The sequence below is a fragment of the Canis lupus genome, chromosome 3 (assembly GCF_048164855.1).
Source record: "Canis lupus baileyi chromosome 3, mCanLup2.hap1, whole genome shotgun sequence".
NCBI classification, from domain to species: Eukaryota; Metazoa; Chordata; class Mammalia; order Carnivora; family Canidae; genus Canis; species Canis lupus.
In genome coordinates this window covers 71,061,430-71,079,771 of record NC_132840.1, presented here as the reverse complement: position 1 = coordinate 71,079,771, position 18,342 = coordinate 71,061,430, and the positions used below count along the sequence as shown (strand labels likewise).

The following is an 18,342-nucleotide window of genomic DNA, read 5'->3' as shown; positions in this document are numbered from 1 at the left end:
GATTCTCTCCATGCCCAGTATGACTTTTTTCCATGTCCAATATGCTAAATCTTCTCTTAGGGACCTTAAGGATAGATTCTGGAGTTTGTGTCATTCTATCAGGGTCAACCCGATATGACCTCCAGGGTCACCAAAGGGACATAACAGTTTTCTAGGTTTCAACTCAAAATGGCCATTCATGGCAGCACTACCATTGCAGGGTGAGTTTGTTGTTATATGTGTCTGGGTAAGATCCTCTGCATTTGCTTAATGCTCCTTATGATGCACGTCTCCTCTTGGCTTTATAGCAAGAAGAGGTGCCAGATTGAAGGAATGGGCATTCTGTCTCAGAACTAGGACACACCATGGTCCAAACCTCTCCCTCTTCCTTCTCCCTTCCTTGGCTGTTGAAGAGAATGTAAAGCGTCAACTGGCTCAGGTGTGAACAACAGCCTTGTTCTGATGTTGGGGTGCCTCCTTTATCTATGGAGTCATGGACTCTTCCAAGATGGACTCCCTTTCTCATTATCCAGAGATAAGTTACTGTGGAGGTTTTTCTAGCGAATTTCATTGTGATCAGATATTCAAGGATACAAGTTAGCTTGCTGGCCTCAAATGGTGGAGATGAGTCCCTAAAAGCCAAATAACTTGGAAAATCTTACATATTTGAACATTTATATGTATATCTATCTCAGTCCAATGTATGACAGCTTCCCTTAGAAGATTAAGTTTATTCTGGGCATGGCCATAGTTGGCAAAATTATTTGGATTCTGGTGAGATGTGACTTTACAGGCTTTCTCTTCATAGAATGCCTAAGTGCAGGGGGACCTTTAATGGCTTTGCATTATATAAACATTGGGAAGCAGGTAAGGAGATGTGTGCTAGAAAGCATCCTCCAACCTAATGAAAGTTGCATGGTATTGTATTATTACTTCTTCTCTTTTTAGCTGGAGTGTAGGCTTTTATGATAGGTCAAGAGAACTAAAATAGGAAAGAAAAAAAAAAGAATTGTCTTTAATTAGTGTGGCTCAAGGTAGGGAAAGAGGTGACACACTGCAGTATTTAGACATTCAGTATGTGTTCCATTTTTGTTTGGTGGCGTTTTGATTGATTATTTATTCTTTTGGCTAAACATATGAGACTTGAGTTTAATTGAATTTCCAAGCCAACTCTCCAGGCCCTTGTCTCATAAAGTGTATTCAGAGAGGCACTGCAGACCCCAAGGAGAGGTGACCATGTGAGTTTGACAGTCTGCAAGGAGAGGGGAGTGAAGACTGATTTTGAGTTTGGGTAGGTAGTTGAAATTCCCAAGTAAAAGAGAATCCCTTTCCATGTACTTTTCTGAGCTAGTTTAGATGACAGAGTCTCACTCCCCCACCCAACCCCCTTTACTGCTCTTACGGGTTTTCCTCCTTTCCCCAGGACAAGTCAAAAACTTGAGGCTTCTCTACAATGAAAATGGATCGTGTCCCATCCCGTCCTGTCACCGTGCTTTCTATCAAAGCAACACTAATTATAAAAATTGAACATAAATTTGGACTGTTTAATAGGTTTGGGTTTAATTTTGCCTCAGTGGGAAGACACTCGATTAAAAGAATCTTTTTTTTCCTTCCCTCCTCCTCCCCCCTTTTTCTTTTGGTGGAACAGTTAGTAAGGGCGGAGGAAATTGATTTGAGTGTCACAAAGGACATTTCTGACAGGAACGCATTCTAAAATGATTCAGGGCATCTGTTTCTCTTGCAGATGCCCGGCACTGCTGAGAGCTGAACCAAAATTAAACTGTTTCACGTGTCCGCTCAGAACCTGGTCACAAGTTACATCCCAGTTGCTTGGTTGGAATTTTTTAATGTTTTGTGAACTTCCTCCCCTAATTTACGAAACAAGTTTTCACTCAAAGTGACCATTTGTTCTGGATGCCAATATGTCACGGGCAAAATTGATTTAGCTTGAGCGTTATTTGTTTCTGTCTGGTCACTTTGCCTCCTTACAGTCTGTATTTCAGCACTGAAAGGAAACCCTGCTTACAGTCTGTATTTTAGCACTTCTGGCAGGGTTTGTGGATGACTGCTAGATGGCTGTTTTTATGACTGTTCTCTTCCCCTGGTGCTGTGTCTGTCATACAAGCTGGCTCCAGGAAGCCCAATGATAATAGTTCCTAAGCACAGGAATTATGTACCCATGTACCCTGCGTTTGCTACCATATCCATGGCATCCAGCAGAGTACCTGGGAGGCACTTAAAACAAATCTTTCATAGATGAGTGGGGAATGAACACTTGCCGCATGATCATACTGTAGTCTTATACTCTTGACTCTGACTACTCACTTGTCTACCCTGCTCATGTTTCTTGGAAATTAGTAAGGCTCACTTGTATCAATTATAGTGAGGCATGTCCTTTGAAGTTGAAGGGCAGGGCAATTACTTTGTGTGTGTGAACTTTTTACATTCATAGAAGAAATAATTTACTGGGGATGAGAAAGAAAAGTGACTATGTTGATGCATAATAGGGACCTGAGCTCATTAACTTAATTACTTAGTGGTTCCTGACAATGCTTTTCTCCCCAGTGTTCAACCACTTACCTTTCCACAGTATTTACCGATGACTTTTGATTAGGGAATCCAGAGGAGAATGGCTTCTATTCCTGCCCTTCCCTGTGCTTACAGGTTCAAAACCAGCTGAGGGTAGTGGTGGTGTTTGTGGGGGTATCCTGGGTTCAGTGGACTCACTTGGTTGATCATATAGATAAACTGATCATTCCATGATCAGTCAGTTAAAGACATTATCCATAATATTGTTACCCATACTCTTGAATCTTTATTAGTAATTCTGAGACCATATCAGGGAGGCTAGAAAGCTTAAAATTTGCAGTAAGTGGAACATTTAGAAATTTATTTAATAGTCTAGGGTGGGTGTTCCAGGTCAGTGGATAGCCTGGCTCCAGTGACATAGGCTAATGGTGGCTCTGCTACCTTCCACATGTAGCTTCTAGAATCCTGGCGGTCCTACAATTTCAGCTCCTTGGAAGGGGGAAAGAGAAAGTGGAGGAGGAACAGCCTGCTCTTCACGCACCAAGCTAGGATTGGCACGTGTCACTTCTCACTCTGGAAAGAGCTTGGCCAGCTGGTCAACTAGCTGTAGGGGAGGCTGGGAAATGCAGAGTGGCAGGCCAGCCCAGTACCAGGCTGCAAGAAAAAAGATCGCAATTTCTTGGACCGTAGGCTTTTCCTAACCAGTCTGCTGCCTGGCAGCTTTGTTTTGACAAGTCCCACAGTTAATTTTAGACTTTAGATGAAAGCTAATACTATTTACAATGATCATTTCCCCCTTTAGTTTCTTAGGGCCCAAGCTATTTGTAAAGATGTTTCTAACAACTGGCTTACCTCCTTTGGTTAACATCAAGAGCTCTGTACTTTGTACACATGCATTTTTACACTGTGAAATTGTCATGTCAGTCTTTCTGACGAATACTTGCCATTTTCCAACATTTAAATATTGGAACTCTTGCTTGCTTCATTTCCTTTTTCTTTTTTCTTCCCTCCCTTCTTTAGGAAGCATGGTGGGATAGGGACATTTTGGTATGTTTATAATTCTATTCTGTTCTTTTGGGAAGATACTGTACATACTGCTGACATGCTAATCATTACTCAGGAAAATCCAGAAAGCATAATCACTATTTTCGGCAAATATTATCATATAATATATACAGATGGTCACGGCCTAATGTAAAATTGGGTTTCCATTCAGGATCTTTGTTTGGAAACAGTTCTTGAGTTGACATGAGAAATTGCTGCCAGTCTTACTGCTTTTGGTTCTTCTAGCATATTTCCTCCAAGGACCCACGGCATACTCTCCCCTACCTTGATTCAATTTTAGAGGCAATGTCTGATTTTCTGCTCACACTGTTTAGAGAAATGAGACTCCCAACATCTCCTGATGCTTTCGAATAAGCTGTGTCTAGGTCTTTGAGACCTCTAAACATGTGTTTAGGCTGAATTTGGTCCCCTTCTACTTTACCATGAGCAAAAGGTTGGTAGTGTTCTTACTGCACAATTAGTGCTATTGTTAAGATAGGATTTAAGTGATAGTCATCTGACTTTGTATTAGTACAACCAGACAATTTTTGTTTTGTGCAGACACAAACCACCTTTGGTTTGACTTTTGGTGAAAGAGGGGCAAGAAATAAGTTACACATAGTCTAAGCCACAGTCAGTAGGTACTCTTTATGTAGAAGGTAGTTTCATTTTTTAAATACACTATTCTCTGATCTTGTTGCTATAGTATTGATACTAGATAAAGTCAGAGTAGGTATTTTTTGAAGTGTTTTTCTGAATGTGATTCACTATAATCCCTGTCCTGTGATTTCAACTATATTGAGACTACTATTAATGGATTCATACATTTTATTTTTTTATTCATACATTTTTTATGTAGCACTCGGTCCTCCAGTGATCAAAACATGAGATGCTTGAGTATTCATTTGCTTGCTAAAGATGGTGGGGAGAAAATACACCTATCCCATAGTAATATTAATCTGTTTTCAATGTCTTGTGAATGTGCTTAATGTCTAGGGCATTTTAATGTGGAGTAACCAAAACCCAGAGTCTTAAAATTTAAATGAAGTAGCATTGGAGCAAGAAACAATGTTTTTTCCTGACAGTTAACCAATTACCACCTTACCTTGCTCACTTCTTAGAGCATCTGGTGTGGCTGTCACTGTGTTGTCCCATGGTTCTATAATTCATTGTTTCCATTTTGTCTTCCATTCTAGACTATGTGCTTTTTGCAGGTTAGGGAACATATTCTATTCAAGTTTGCATAACACATCTCCTCTGTAAATGGTTTTTGAATGAATTAAAGGACAAAAATATATCTTAGGGAACCTAGGTGGGCTCAGTCGGCTGTGCAACTGCCCTCGGCTCAGCTCATATCTCAAGGTCTTGGGATTGAGCTCCACGTTGGGCTCCCTGCTTACTAGGGTGTCTGCTTCTCCCTCTCTTTCTTCCCCTACCTGCTCATTCCTGTGCACTCTCTAAAGTAAATAAATGAAATCTTTTTAAAAAAATCTTTCTTTTTAGTAGGGATAGTATTTCCCTACTTGTGCCAGTAGGTGTAAACTAATCTGAAGACACACCCTCAAAGTTTGGAAAAGCTGTTGTGTTTTCTGTAAATAGGGCATCTTTTCGTTGACCATTCTCTGCTCATCTGATTATTTAATCTTAAAAATCAAGAGAAAATACACACCAGGGATATGGGTCTAAAATGATGAAACTGTTGGCCTATTTACCTCATTGTGAAAAGAGAAACTTTTCATGAGGTAAGGGGGGGATTTTCTCCTGTGAGATGGGTCTGAACTCACTGGCCACCTCCTTACCCACCCTGAGCCTCTTCACTCCTCTGGGAAACTGAAATGGTAATGGGATGTCCCTCACCAGCGCCGCTGTGAGGACTGAGCGAGAGGCTTTAGCCCACTGGCTCACTTAGTAAGCTCCTGACAAATGTTAGCCTAACAGATGATGATGATGATTATGGTTTGTTCTTTCCTTTAGAGGTGTTCTTTGACTAAATATTTAAAATTTCTATTACCTATTTGTTGTTGTTTTACCCCATCATGCTTTTAAATAAAACTGGTTCCACAGAAAGCATTGGGCGGCATCCTCCATCACTGTGAATAGGGCTTAGGGAAAGTTGGGTGTCGTTCTACACAGTCATGGAAAACAGGCTATAATAAGATCATCTTTCTCCCTGCTTTATAGAGGTGTCATATCATGAATTGGTTCAACTATGTAAAGTGGCACTTGTTTGTTTTTCCAGCGTATAATGCATGTAACTAATAGAATCCCCTGCTATCAGATGGTTCTGAAAGCTTGCTCAAAGCACAGCAAAATGATAAGATGCCACAGACTTTTTGTGTTACCTACAATATCCCTTTTCTTTCATTTTATTTTTATTTTTTTCTTTCATTTTAAAGAGTAGATTTCTAGGTCAGAAACTGAAATGTGTTCAAGGAATTCCCCCCCCCCCCCCCCCCCCCCGCCAAACCTTTTATTGAAGGGAGTACTTTGTAGTTTTTCCAAGAGCTGGTGAGGTGGCCACTGCAATCCCACCTCACTTATTTGGAGGCAATGTATCAGATAACCTCAGCTACCGAGAACATACCTGAAGAGTAGGAAAAAGGTCTCTTGAGCTGCCATAAAATATGTCTGAGTATTTGCTTCAAAATTTAGGCAGATGACTCAGAAGCCCCCAGGGTTTTATCAAAACCAAATTATTTCTTAATTTTATAATCCTATAGAATCTGTACAGGTTTCTTTTCTTAGTTCTCTTTTCTCCAACCCCCCACACATTCGAGGCAGAAAACTTGAGGTTTGACAGGTACAGAGTAGAGGGGGTTGGAATCAAAGGTACAGGATCAAGGAGCCTCAAGTAGTATGAAAAGTTCACTGATGTCCCTGAGGAAGATGCCTGTGTGACCCGAATGAGCAATACAGGTGAAATTCTTTTCATTTTATTCTGTTTGGGAAGGCAGATACTATAAAACTTCTAGAACATTGTCATCAATAAAATTTAAGAAAGAAACCATGATTATATGGAATGCTTCACCATGGGTCCAGATATGGGAATTCGTTCTTTTCTCTGGCATGATCTTCAACTAACCATGGAGTTCCTGGGGCATACATCTTAGCTTTTTCATTTTGAATGTTTTCTCCTTTGCCTTTCCCCATTGTGCATATGTGATTCTTCTCATGTTTTGCCTTAAAGGAATTCAAAATAAACGTTTAGAGAGAAAAGAAACTTCAGGTGTCTTGAGTATTGAATTTATCAATACTAAGCTGTCTTGTTTTTTGTTTTGTTTTAACCCTCCATTAATGCTCTCACTCCAAGTACTAGACAATAACAACAGCCACCAAAAGCAACTGTATCAGCATTTATTTCCCTCCCTTAGCTGTGTTTGTAAACTTAAGGCTAGGTTCTGCAGAGTATCACTAGAATCCTGCACCATACTGTTCTCATAGAAAGTGCTCACTAAACCTCAAAGCAATAGTTGGAGATAGATACTATTTTTATCTCCATTTACAGATGGGAGTTTGGAAGGTGAGAGAAATTGAGTGGCTTGCCTCCAGTCATACTACCGGAGGGGAGAACCAGAGCTAATATTGGCTCTTGGTCCATGGTGCCAACTCTGGTAGCTGGGAAGCTCACATGAGCTTGGTATTCCTGGATCCCTGATTCCACTTCTTTGTAATGTATAAGCATTGAATTCCTGTTTCTTAATTGACAAAAAGTTAAAAAAAGAAAAAAAAGGACTGATTGGAATCCTTTATTAAACCTCTTTGGTTGATTGAATTGGCATAACTGTCTAGCTCAAAGAAAATGAACTATTTTAGAAAGCACAGAGATTTCATGATCCCCTCCCCCCGCCCCCATTCACCTACTCTTTTATTTTTTTTAGTTTGACAGAATTCTTAGGTTGTATACTGAAAAGCCTATGGGTTAAAGCTAATCTGTATGTTTAAAATGATGCATTGACAATCCTTCTTTTGCTTTTCCTTTTTTTAACTTTTTAGAGGGTTGACAACTTTAAAAGAAATGGCATGTTTCTTTAACCCCAAGAACATTTTATTTAAATTTAGTCACTGGTTTGGAGAAAGAATAAACAGAACCTTCACTTAAATGTTCCCGTGTCTTAGAAGAATGAATGGGTAGTGATATGATTTATAGCTGGCGTAAGAATAAAGAAGATAAAAGAAAATTGAAACCCAAAATTATTGGTTTCAGCAGAGTATTTCTGATTTAATTCTGAACTGTGAATACAGTTTACGCTTTGCTTAAATTTTTCTTGCCAGGTTGTGGAAGCAAATCTCTACCTTTTGTATAACATGCAGCTTAATTGAATGCTCATTGTCTATATAGATAACTTAAACCGTATTTACATCTGGCACTGTGCCTCAATATCTGTTGATTGAATAAATAGAAGAATGAATGAATGAAACTCATTTGAAAAGGAAGACATTGATATGTTAGCATTTATATCATGTGAAGTGGGTATATTTTTATAAAAGTTAGTGATAAAAGGAATAGTGCAAACTCCTAAAAAGCTTTTGGTGCCGTGGACACCAGCACCTTGCTACAAAAAAATCCAGGCATGAACAGTGGAATAGGTCAGGTTAATGAATTCCCCCTAAGAATCTAATATTTTCCCAGGGGCCCCAAGGGTCAGCTTTGTATTGAATGCAGATTATCTTTCATGGTGTTCATTTAAATGCTTTGTAACATATTTAGTAATTGAAAACAGAGATTTCAATTGAACAATGGTTTCACTTTCTGTTTATATGAGTGCATTTACTGTTGTTTACGACTTACCCCTTCTCATGTCTGAATTTCAACCATGGGTTTCCCAAAGCTTAGTTCTAGAAAACAGTTGGATTTTTTCACCTTATCACACAATGTTTGGCTCCAGAGTATTGAAAACCTTCTGTTATGATGTTTAAAACTGTCACCTGTTAATAAAAACCTTCTTGTGGGTTTAAAAATACACATTCTTTGTGTTTTTTTTTTTATAGTAATCATGGGAGAAGGTCACACAGACTTATTTCATGGAGGTTGCCCACTGAGCAAAACCTTTTTTTTCTGTTTCTCTTTATGAATTTGAGTTATTTGAATCTTTCCAACAGTAGCAGATCTTCATTCTTCGGGATAATTGGATTTATTTTAAACCAGCCCAGAATCATTTGGAATCACTTTATTAAGGTGGACATCGCACTTAGGGCTTCTAAAAAAAAAAAAAAAGAAGAAAGAAAAAGAAACAAAGAAAATCTATGTGTAGCTCCCACTATGTGTAGGAGTGGGAATGTGATCCAGTGACTGTCATGGAAAGGAAGGGTCAAAAAGGGGGTAGCTCACACAGTAGGAGTAACAGCAGCATTACTTGGAGAAGTATATGGGCTTTCAAGAGGACTATCTTAAAGGGTAAATACACTTAAATTTTTAAGTCTATAAATTCCAGTGACTTTTCATGAAAGTTTTCTCCTCATTGATTAAAAGGCTCACCTTACACAAACTTCAAGATTTGGGTGCGATGCTAGAACAGAAAGAAGCTGGATACTTAGCACCTTGCTGGTCTTCAGTTCCTGAAGAACACAAAGGTCAGCATCAGCCTTGGCATTGGGTGATGCTAGTAACTGGGCCTCAGCATTTTATTTTTTTTTAGCTTAAATAGTTGGAAATCCACTTAAAATGTTTTTGGACTTTATTCCTTTGTGTATATGTTTTTTGCCATCTTGTCTCATTGGAAAAAGAGTAACTGCTTTCTTGGCCTTCCTACAATAGAAGGTAGTGCCGTACAAGAAACATATTTTCTGATTTGCACAATCTGGCCACCTGGGACATTTTCCCTTTTCAAGGTGCTTTTTGCAGAGAAAATGACGTTGTCAAAAAATTACTTAGGCTCTAGTTATCATACATGCTTACTTCTGCTTGACGTTTTACCAAGCAAGCATGACCAGCAAATACTTTAAGTGGGTCGGAGGCATGTCTATAACAAATATGTCAGCAATGTGAGAAATTAAATTTGTCCTCAAGTATGAAAATCCAGATTAAGAGAAATGAAAGCATTTAAAATACATGTTATAAATAATCTTGTAATGAGTGTTTGGCCTGATGACTTTAACTGTTTTATTGCAACAGCATGATGCCAGTTCTCACATTGACATTCTATCACTCAAGGAATCGTGGTGCTATTCTACATGAAGGTACTGATAGACAATTTAAGTACTTCTCATTTTGAAAAGTGAAGCACAAGTAATTAAGTGATGCATCCATAAGTTGGATACCAGGTTTTTACTGAGGCCCAGTAATGAATAAAAGTGCATTAACCAAATTAAAACTCTTGCTTGTCTATATATTGGCTATTGGTGCATCTTTGTGAATTTCATTATCGTGTAGTGGAGCCATGCTCATCAAAGAGCTTCCCCAGAAATTTCTCTTGCTTTAAAGCTTTGGTGTACTACTAAATTGGTTAGGAGAGTTCATCTTGCTGAATAATTTATGTAGGATAATCCTAATTTTCAGTGACTTGGGAATCTAGAAAACATAATAGGTCTTTTTTCCCCCAGAACTGTGTTCAATACACAAATGTTTTCTCAGTTTCCTTTCAATATCAGTGACTATGGGAATCTTCTAAAATGGTGTGCTGCTAGAGTGGATAACTATTATGTGTGTGTATCTTGTCTTTCCCCCACAGATAAACCTTGAAGTTGTGAGGTTAAGTAATACTGCTAAAAGTGATTTGATGCATAGAAAAGTGCTTCAAAATAATATGTAATTTAAATCCGGTATTACACTGCCTGAAAGTTGACATTGCATACACTTTTATTTCACTTGAAACAACTTGATCAGAACTAAATATCCTGCTATGAATGACCAGTCTGCTTCCAGCTCTAATATGAGTCACTAATAAACCATCTAGGGCACTCTTGGTGCTTCACCTCTTTGGAAGCTTTAGAATTAGGTTGTTGCCCACCACCCCCAAAAATCTGCAGTCAAGATACCAGGTTCCTATTAGCTGCAGAAAATACAAAAGGGAGGGAAACTAGTGGTGGTGGAAGGAAGGAAGTTTTAATAGAACTCGACAGACTCCTTCTTCCATTGTGGCCGGCCAATACTCTATTTATCCTTTACTTCATTGTGCTATGACTCTCCAAGCTAGAGAGGAGAGAAAAGATTGAGAATCAAAGTGTGGATAAGAAGCAGAGACCAAAAGAACAAAAAAGCAAAAGCTGACTGGAGGAAGCAGAGGACTGCAAACACAGAGAAATGAGTGCAATTTCAAAGAGAATTGGATGGACACATGTTGAATCCAGTAAGAGGAAAGTTCGTTCTGATAATGCAAACTGGGTTGAGGTCTGTATCCATAATCAGAGACTTGTCTGAGCTGGAGAGAGCCTATAAGAGGGAGTTGAGATAATCTTCTGGTCTTTCTGGGGGTTGGATGGCAGAGGAGGCTATGATCGAATTTTTTTTTTTCTTTCTGTCTCAACATCATCTCCATTAAGCACTTGTCAAGCAGTGACTTGAGGGCTCCGAGTGATTTGGATCCCTGTGCATTTCTCAGAGGTCGGTTTCTCAGATAGTTGAATGAATTCTCATTTCACCACGTGAGCTTCGGTGTCTCCTCTCTAAGTTTCTGTTCCTTGTGTGGTGAGACCATATCTGCAGTCATGGATCGCAGCACAGAGTAACAGGGGTGGATATTCCTTTCCTCTGGAGGAGAGATGGTGGGTTGGTAGGTTTTTCCCCTGTTGACGTAATTATCGCACACAGCTGTAAACACAAAGGCAGTCATCTCCTATTACCAGGTAACTTAACACCTCCAAAAACAAGGACAAAAGCTGTCTATGAAAATTGGGACTTAATAAAAGTGAAGCTTGTCACTTGTTTTGTTTGCCTTAGTGGAGTTGTGGATTTAAATATATTTGTTCGTTATTCATTTTATTAATATGTATATAGGTATGTAACAGGGATTTATCTTAGGCAGTTTTAATTCTTTGTATGTCTGAATACCTGTTTGAAGTAGGATATCCAATCAGATGATTTCTTTGATAATTCAGAGATGAAATGCATAGGTGGCGGATGTGTCATCTTTAGCACAATGTCTCCATTTAAGTGTTCTTTGAAGCCTCGAAGTTTGGACATAAGCTGTTTATTATGCCATAGTTCTAGCTAGCTCTTCCTAAAGAAAACCACCATTGAATTAACTTTTGCATAGTGTATTTCTATCAAAGCATTTGATCCTTGTTTCTGCAAGATAATCCTAAGAACTTTTTATTTTGAGAATAGAAAACCATGATGGATTTAATTCATAAAGGGAAGCTGCTGCAAGGAATGTAAATGGAAGCGCTTGATAAGGTAGGATTTCCTAGTTGCTATGGCAACCTGTGGGTCATGAGCCTGAGAAAATATAAAGTAAGTCCTGAAGCTGTGAAGATGATTATAAAATTTAACTGTCATTCTTCATTTAGAGTTGATGGCAAACATTATTTACTTAAGTTTATCTCAAGGCAAGCGAGGATCTGTTTTTAAAAATCTGAGACTCAGATCACAAATGAATCCATGTTGCACATGTCTAACATTATAAAGCACATGCAGCGTTTATTATTCTAACCAGACTATTTGTACATAATATCCCTGTAGATTTGGTCACCTTCCTATGGAAGCCAACAGTTTTCGTCTCTTGAATTCTTAATGAAAACTGTAGAATTCAGCTGTATACATTGAGTAATTTTGCAAAAACGTGTGTGCTTCCCATGCCAAAAAGAAGGCCTGGGGGATTGTGTGGGAAGGAGGCCTTTGTGCCTTCTTTTCAGGTTCAAATATAAATAGTAAACTGTTTAGGGTGGATGTGTGCCAGGAAGGGATGTTAATACAGTTGTATATGTTCAAAATATCCCAGAACCTGGAGATTAAAAAGGTTGGTTAAAATCTCTTTCATGAGTGCTTCCCCTTTTTCCTGCCAAGGGGTGGTGGTGGTGAAATCCACTTTCTCTACTACGGAAGAATGCACATAAGGTGTCAGATTCCTAAATTGAAATATGATGCTCAACCGTTCACCATGACAAAGTATCAGTTTCTCTTGCTTTATCTTTTACAGAATGTTGTTAATTTGCACTAATGACCTATGAGACCCATTGCAAATTACCCAATCTTGCAAATTAGTGAGTATGTGAACAAACACTATAAAACTATCAGATACCGCATCAAACAAATGTAGTTTATTGCAGGAAGAAAAATAGACTTGCATATTGAGAGGGAACATATTTTTACAGCCAGATAAGTGCTTCCCTTTCGTGTGCTTGCCCATCGGGGAGCGTCAACACATTATATAGTCTGTGGCATCCAATGGCTTACCAACTCTTGAGCAAAAAACATCATTTTTTAAAATGCAAGCTTAGAAAAATCTCAGTGATTACATGCATACTGGTATCTGATATTGAATTTTTCCCATATCCTTTGCCTCCTTCAAAAAAAAAAATTCTCTTTCCAACTTTGTATGCTGAACCTTTACACTAAAAAGGAGAACAGAATTTAAGGTTATGAAGAATAGGGTGTATACTTGGCTGGCTTTTCTGTACCACACCCGTTTGAGCCTGAACCTGCAGGATTATTCATCCCCTCCCTCCTGGAGGATGAGGTAGATAGAATCCAGCCCACACACCCAGCAGCATATATTCCACTCATCAAAGCATTTTTCTCAGTTGGTTTGTTTTCATGTCTAGCAGCAAAAATAGCTGCTCTTTTTTTTTTCCTTTCTTTCTTTTTTTTCCTTTTTTCTTCTGGCATCTTGTAATTGCAACTGGTAATGTGTCTTCTTGCTAACCTGGGAGCAGCATTCCCCCTGCTAACCCAGCCTGGCTCCCAGCTGGAGCCCCGTGACAGATTAGCACAGCACCACTCTTCCCTTCCTGTTGGTCCACCCATCCCCCTTCATGGGGAGACCCCACCTGGGCCTACCAGTGGCCCCTTCACTCTTGCCACCCCAGTTACGCATCTTCCACCCAGCTTGCTAATAACCACAGCCGCAAAAATTCACCTCAGTAATGAGCATTTTTAATTGCTTATTATGTGCTAGGCACTGTGATCAGCTCTGTATTGTTATTGTGTTTATTGAATCCTTTACCCAGTATAATTGAAATACATACATACTTACATATATTTTTAAATTTTGTTTAAATATTATCATACAGTAGAATTTCCCTTTTTCTTTTTATGCTCATTCTACAAATGTTAACCAATGAGCATATGTAACCAAGGCCTGAAAGAGTTCCATCACTGCCCCCCTCCCCAAAAACTCTCATGTGTGATAAGCCATTCGAATGCCTTTGTGACTTAATCCTTCAGTGTTATTTGGTATGTACTAATATCTTTTTTTCCTGACTTTACTTTCTGATAAGGAAAGTGCGACTCAGAAATTAAGTAACCTGGCCAAGGTTGTACACCTAATTAGCAGTGAAGCAGGAGTGGACTAGTTCGAGAACTCAGAGATTTTATGCACTATTCTGTATCACCACTCACAAAAAGTGGCCCAGGGCTATATTCTCAGCAAAGCACAAAGGTCTACATGTGAGTTTTAAATGATACAATGTGAAGTTGCATCTTAGAAAGGATCACAGATATTTTTATGTGATGCACTCTCAAAAGACCCCAGCAGAGGAGGGTTTTTGTTTGTTTGTTTCATTTTGACTTTCAGTAAGCCTAGTAAGATGACTGAGTTGAACATCTTGGTTCAGCTAGAAACCGTTAATACTTTCTGGCCGAAACTTCCCAACGCCCACGTCTCATTACTGCCGTGCTTGCACCCCCCCCCACCCCCCCCCACCCCCACCCCCGCTGTGTCATATAGCTACACATAGAAACCGAAGCTGGGCTTTTCCATTAGCTACGGTCAGCTCACACTATCCCATCTCTCTTTTCAAAACTAAAACCCTTCTTGGTAGCTGTGGGCTCTTCTTTGAGGGTGAGTCAGCTTCAGGAATAATAACCAGAATCTTTCATCCATGCTTTCACTCTAATGTGCTGATGCTGAAATCATCCTAAATATCAATACAGAATTTTGCTTTAGACTAGGGATTCTGCTGCCATCTTTCAGTGTAAATCCCCTGAAGTGCAAAAGGAACTATGAGCAAAGGAAGTGCTGAAGTTCTGTGTGGGGTGGGGGGAAAGAGCAAAATGTTTGGTGCAGGGGGGTGGGGGGGGGGAAGCTAGGGCTTCAGAGATGGTTGGAGAAGCTCCGCTCTCAAAATGTGTACAGACTGGAGCATGCCACCTTCAATTGAGCTTGACGAGGATAAATGTGATTTCATGACCAGAGCCTACAAGCATGGTTAATGGTTTCAAATCATGTATTCACATCTTCAGGATGGCCATAATTCATGATGATCATGGAGAAACCATGAGGAGGCCGCCCTGGGTGGCCCTTTTTCATTCTCTTTCCTTCTTACAGTTTTGCTTCCAACATAATCCTAATAGATCTAGGCTGTTAAGATAAATTGTAAGAGATGTGATCATTTTCTTTATGCAAGTCTAAGAATATTACTGCTGAAAATTTTGTTTCAAGAGTTCTTTTTCAGGACAGAATTTGGGTAGCACTTCCTTTGTGTGCTATACTTATATGTGCTTAAGAATCCACCTTGTATTGGTATGAAAAGAAGAGGAAGGAAGCCAGATATTACCATGAAATCCTGTCTTGGATTCTTTGATCCCTTAATTTGATCCTTCTCAAAGCAGCATCTTAGGCCTCCCCCTCTGTTAGAGACGGCATTCCTGTCTGAGGACAGATGACAGGGTCCATTTTCCAAGTGAGGATAGGAGTATTAAAGCCTAAAAGCTAGAAAAAGAAATTCTTCTATCAGTAACTCCATTCTTGATGAAGAGAGTAGGAATTACGGCCACGTTTTAGCAGAGGGAGCCCCCTGAAAATCTTTATCTTGCAATAACTTGTCTCTAGGAATGTTAACCATGATTATCATTGAGTGGTTAATAGTACCATGAGTTGTATGTATCTATTTAGGTAGGTTTTCTTAAAAATTATTTAAATATTTTTCTTCCATATCAGTAGCCTTATTTAGGCTGGATCAACTGAAAAATCTATTGCATTTGCCTTTTATAATACATTTATAGTAGCTAATCTGAAATCACAGTTTTCAATCAGAAAAGAATATTGGATGCCTTGATGGCCAGATTACCACAAACTAAGTTTTCTTTCCTTTTTGCTGATTTAGATTCCTTGAGTGTACTTTGTTAATGTTTGAACATTGAATCAAACAGTGTATTTCTCCCATTTTTAAACATTGCAAATTCAAGACAGGGGCCTCTGCTTCTGTCTTCAAATGAACGAGAACACCATTTTAAGGGAAAATGGCGGCTACAGTGTCAGTGCTCTGTATCACCTCTATCAAAGAGACTGATTACAATGTTGATGGTGATTTTCAAGGCCATCTCTGTCTTGCTTCTGCTTCTTAAGAATGTATAATGCAGTCCAACCTTAAGACAAATAGGTCAAACTGCAAAACTCTGCAGGAATATAAGAACGAATTTCAAAATAATAGAGCAGTCCAACTTTGAGATTCTATATACTGTATAAATATCTCCTAACTTAGAGGAAATACCTTTAAAACGCTTTTCTTGATGGTGCACACTGGTGTCTAGGCTTGCTGTTCTCCCTCATTTACAGCCATTGTTTCTAGAATTCATCCTGATGTTTAATCTTTCCTGATGGTTGAAGGTAGGAGGGGGAGCGTGTATGCAGTGTTCACCAATTCTGGCTGCTAATGAACCCTGGGGGGAAAAAGAATTGTTCTCCTGTGGGGCAGGAAAGAATATTTTTGAGAATATCCCATCCGCAGATAAAGTAAGTGGCCATTTCTGGACCTGTCAAAGATAAAAATAAATGCAGTGTTCAACTGTATTAAATACCATACTTGAGCATAAGGGAGAGTGCATTTGTCTTATTTCATTTGTCTTCCCAGCCTGTGCCCATTTAGCACTGCAATAGCAGTGAACTTCACGGGCAGTCAAGCCTACTCTTTCATGTTTCCTTCCAGTTCTAAATTGAAAATATTTTTTTGAAAAGAACTATGACAAAAGCAATTTGAGTTAGTGATATCTTGAAAGAGAACCCAATTTAAGATTACCTTTATGGTTGGTCATTGTTACCTACAGTAGGCAGATGTCATGGTGATCTTCTTAATATTAGTATTCGGAGAGAGTCTGACCTGACAGTGTTCAGGTAACATCACAGATTGGGCTATAATATTGAGATTTCAGGTGATGTTGCAAAGGGCTGCTCGTGGAAATCTAGCTCCAGGAGAACCTCTGCAACTGGGAAGTGCAGACTTGCACCTCCTTGGCCTGGTGTTCTGGGACACGCGTCTGTGTTTTGCCAACGTCATGTGATGGCAAGCACCCAATTAAAATGGGTTGAGAATGGGCTTTGTAACTGTAAAATGTAGAGACGGAAATGGGGAAACACCCATGTCTTAGCTGATTTTCCAACCAGTAACTTAAAATACCGTCTTGCCCTTTTCTCATCAAAGACCCACCGTGCGGGTGTAGTGCAATCAGATCTTTCAGAGTCGTGCCATTACAGTTGTAGCAGGATCAATGACTCGTGGGCGTATGGAGCTCAAGTCTTTCACAGGACAGAGCGATGACTCTAGAAGGGGGAAGCGTGGTTACAGAGGACCCATCTGTCTTTGAAAGTGTGATTTACTGGGGCATCCGCCTCTGTTCCAAGCCATAAAAATAGGCCTAGTGACTGAATCTCTTCCTCGAGCACGGATGCTCTCTGCCTTGCTCCCTTTCTCCTCCTCACCCTAACCCTAGAGCCAGAATCTGTTAACAGATTCTGTAAGAAATGATGCTATCACGAGCCATGTAGCTTCTTCTAAAGAGGGGAATGCAATACACTGGCATCTTACACTCCTAAAAACTACCCTCCCAGACAAATCACTAAGTGCTACAACTGTCTCCGTGTGTTAGGAGGAACCCAGGACAGGGGGATGAATTGGTATGCCTAACACAGAAGGGTGTCAGTAACACTGCTGAGACCTGTGCTCGGGTCTCTACTATGTGGATTATTCACAGCAACTATTATTCCCCAAAGAATCCCTAATTACCACCTACATCCCTGTCAGCTGGTGTGTGATCAGGGAATCTACTCTCATTTTAAACTATGCAGAAACGAAATGAGAAGTCAGTCAGCGTTACTTCTAAGGTACCATGCAGTGCATTCCAGAGGCCAATATGAATGACATTTAGCTCTGCCACTTTGGCTGATGCACATTAGTACAGCTCTCCAGTCTTCTAAACAACCAAGACCTAGTTATCCTTAAGCCCCAGTGTCCTGCCTACTTGTTCACGATTTACCTTCATTTTCCAAATTTACCATCCTATGGTTTGTTTGACTTTTAAATCCATTTTGGTGCTTACGGTTTGTGTCATGTTCTGGCCCTTGGGGATGTTTTGGATCACATAGGATACTCTATTGAATATATATTAGTTTCTTGATCTCAGCAGAGTAATGGATGCTGAAATATTTCAGAAAGGTGTGTTCTGCGAAGATTCACGAACTGCATACTCTGCCTGTGTTCGAAGCACAACATGTATGATTTTATTTGTGGCTTAATCAACAGGAAAAAATGCCAAGCAGCTCTGACTAGCTGGCAGTGGATCTGTTTGTGTTTGCCTTATTTTTTCTATAAGACACCTGCTGGAGATGAGAACCGGCAGAAACACCGAGTAGGTATCCAGGGCTTCATTATAGCAGTATCTCTAATGATCAAAGAAGCCTTTTTATACAATCTTGTTCC

General features: G+C 39.5%; 1 protein-coding gene across 10 annotated transcripts in view; it reads left to right on the top strand.

Annotated features, from left to right (window-relative positions):
* CADM1 (cell adhesion molecule 1) overlaps nucleotides 1-18,342 on the top strand; it is a 325,352-nt gene that overhangs the window by 186,745 nt on the left and 120,265 nt on the right. The window contains exon 1 of one of the 10 annotated variants that reach the window (XM_072822112.1): nucleotides 9,665-9,729. The exons of the other annotated variants lie outside the window; for them this stretch is intronic. Coding sequence (XP_072678213.1) covers nucleotides 9,666-9,729 — 64 coding nt within the window. The 5' untranslated portion in view covers nucleotide 9,665. Of the gene's footprint in view, nucleotides 1-9,664; nucleotides 9,730-18,342 lie in introns of those variants that run through there. 10 annotated transcript variants of the gene reach the window in all.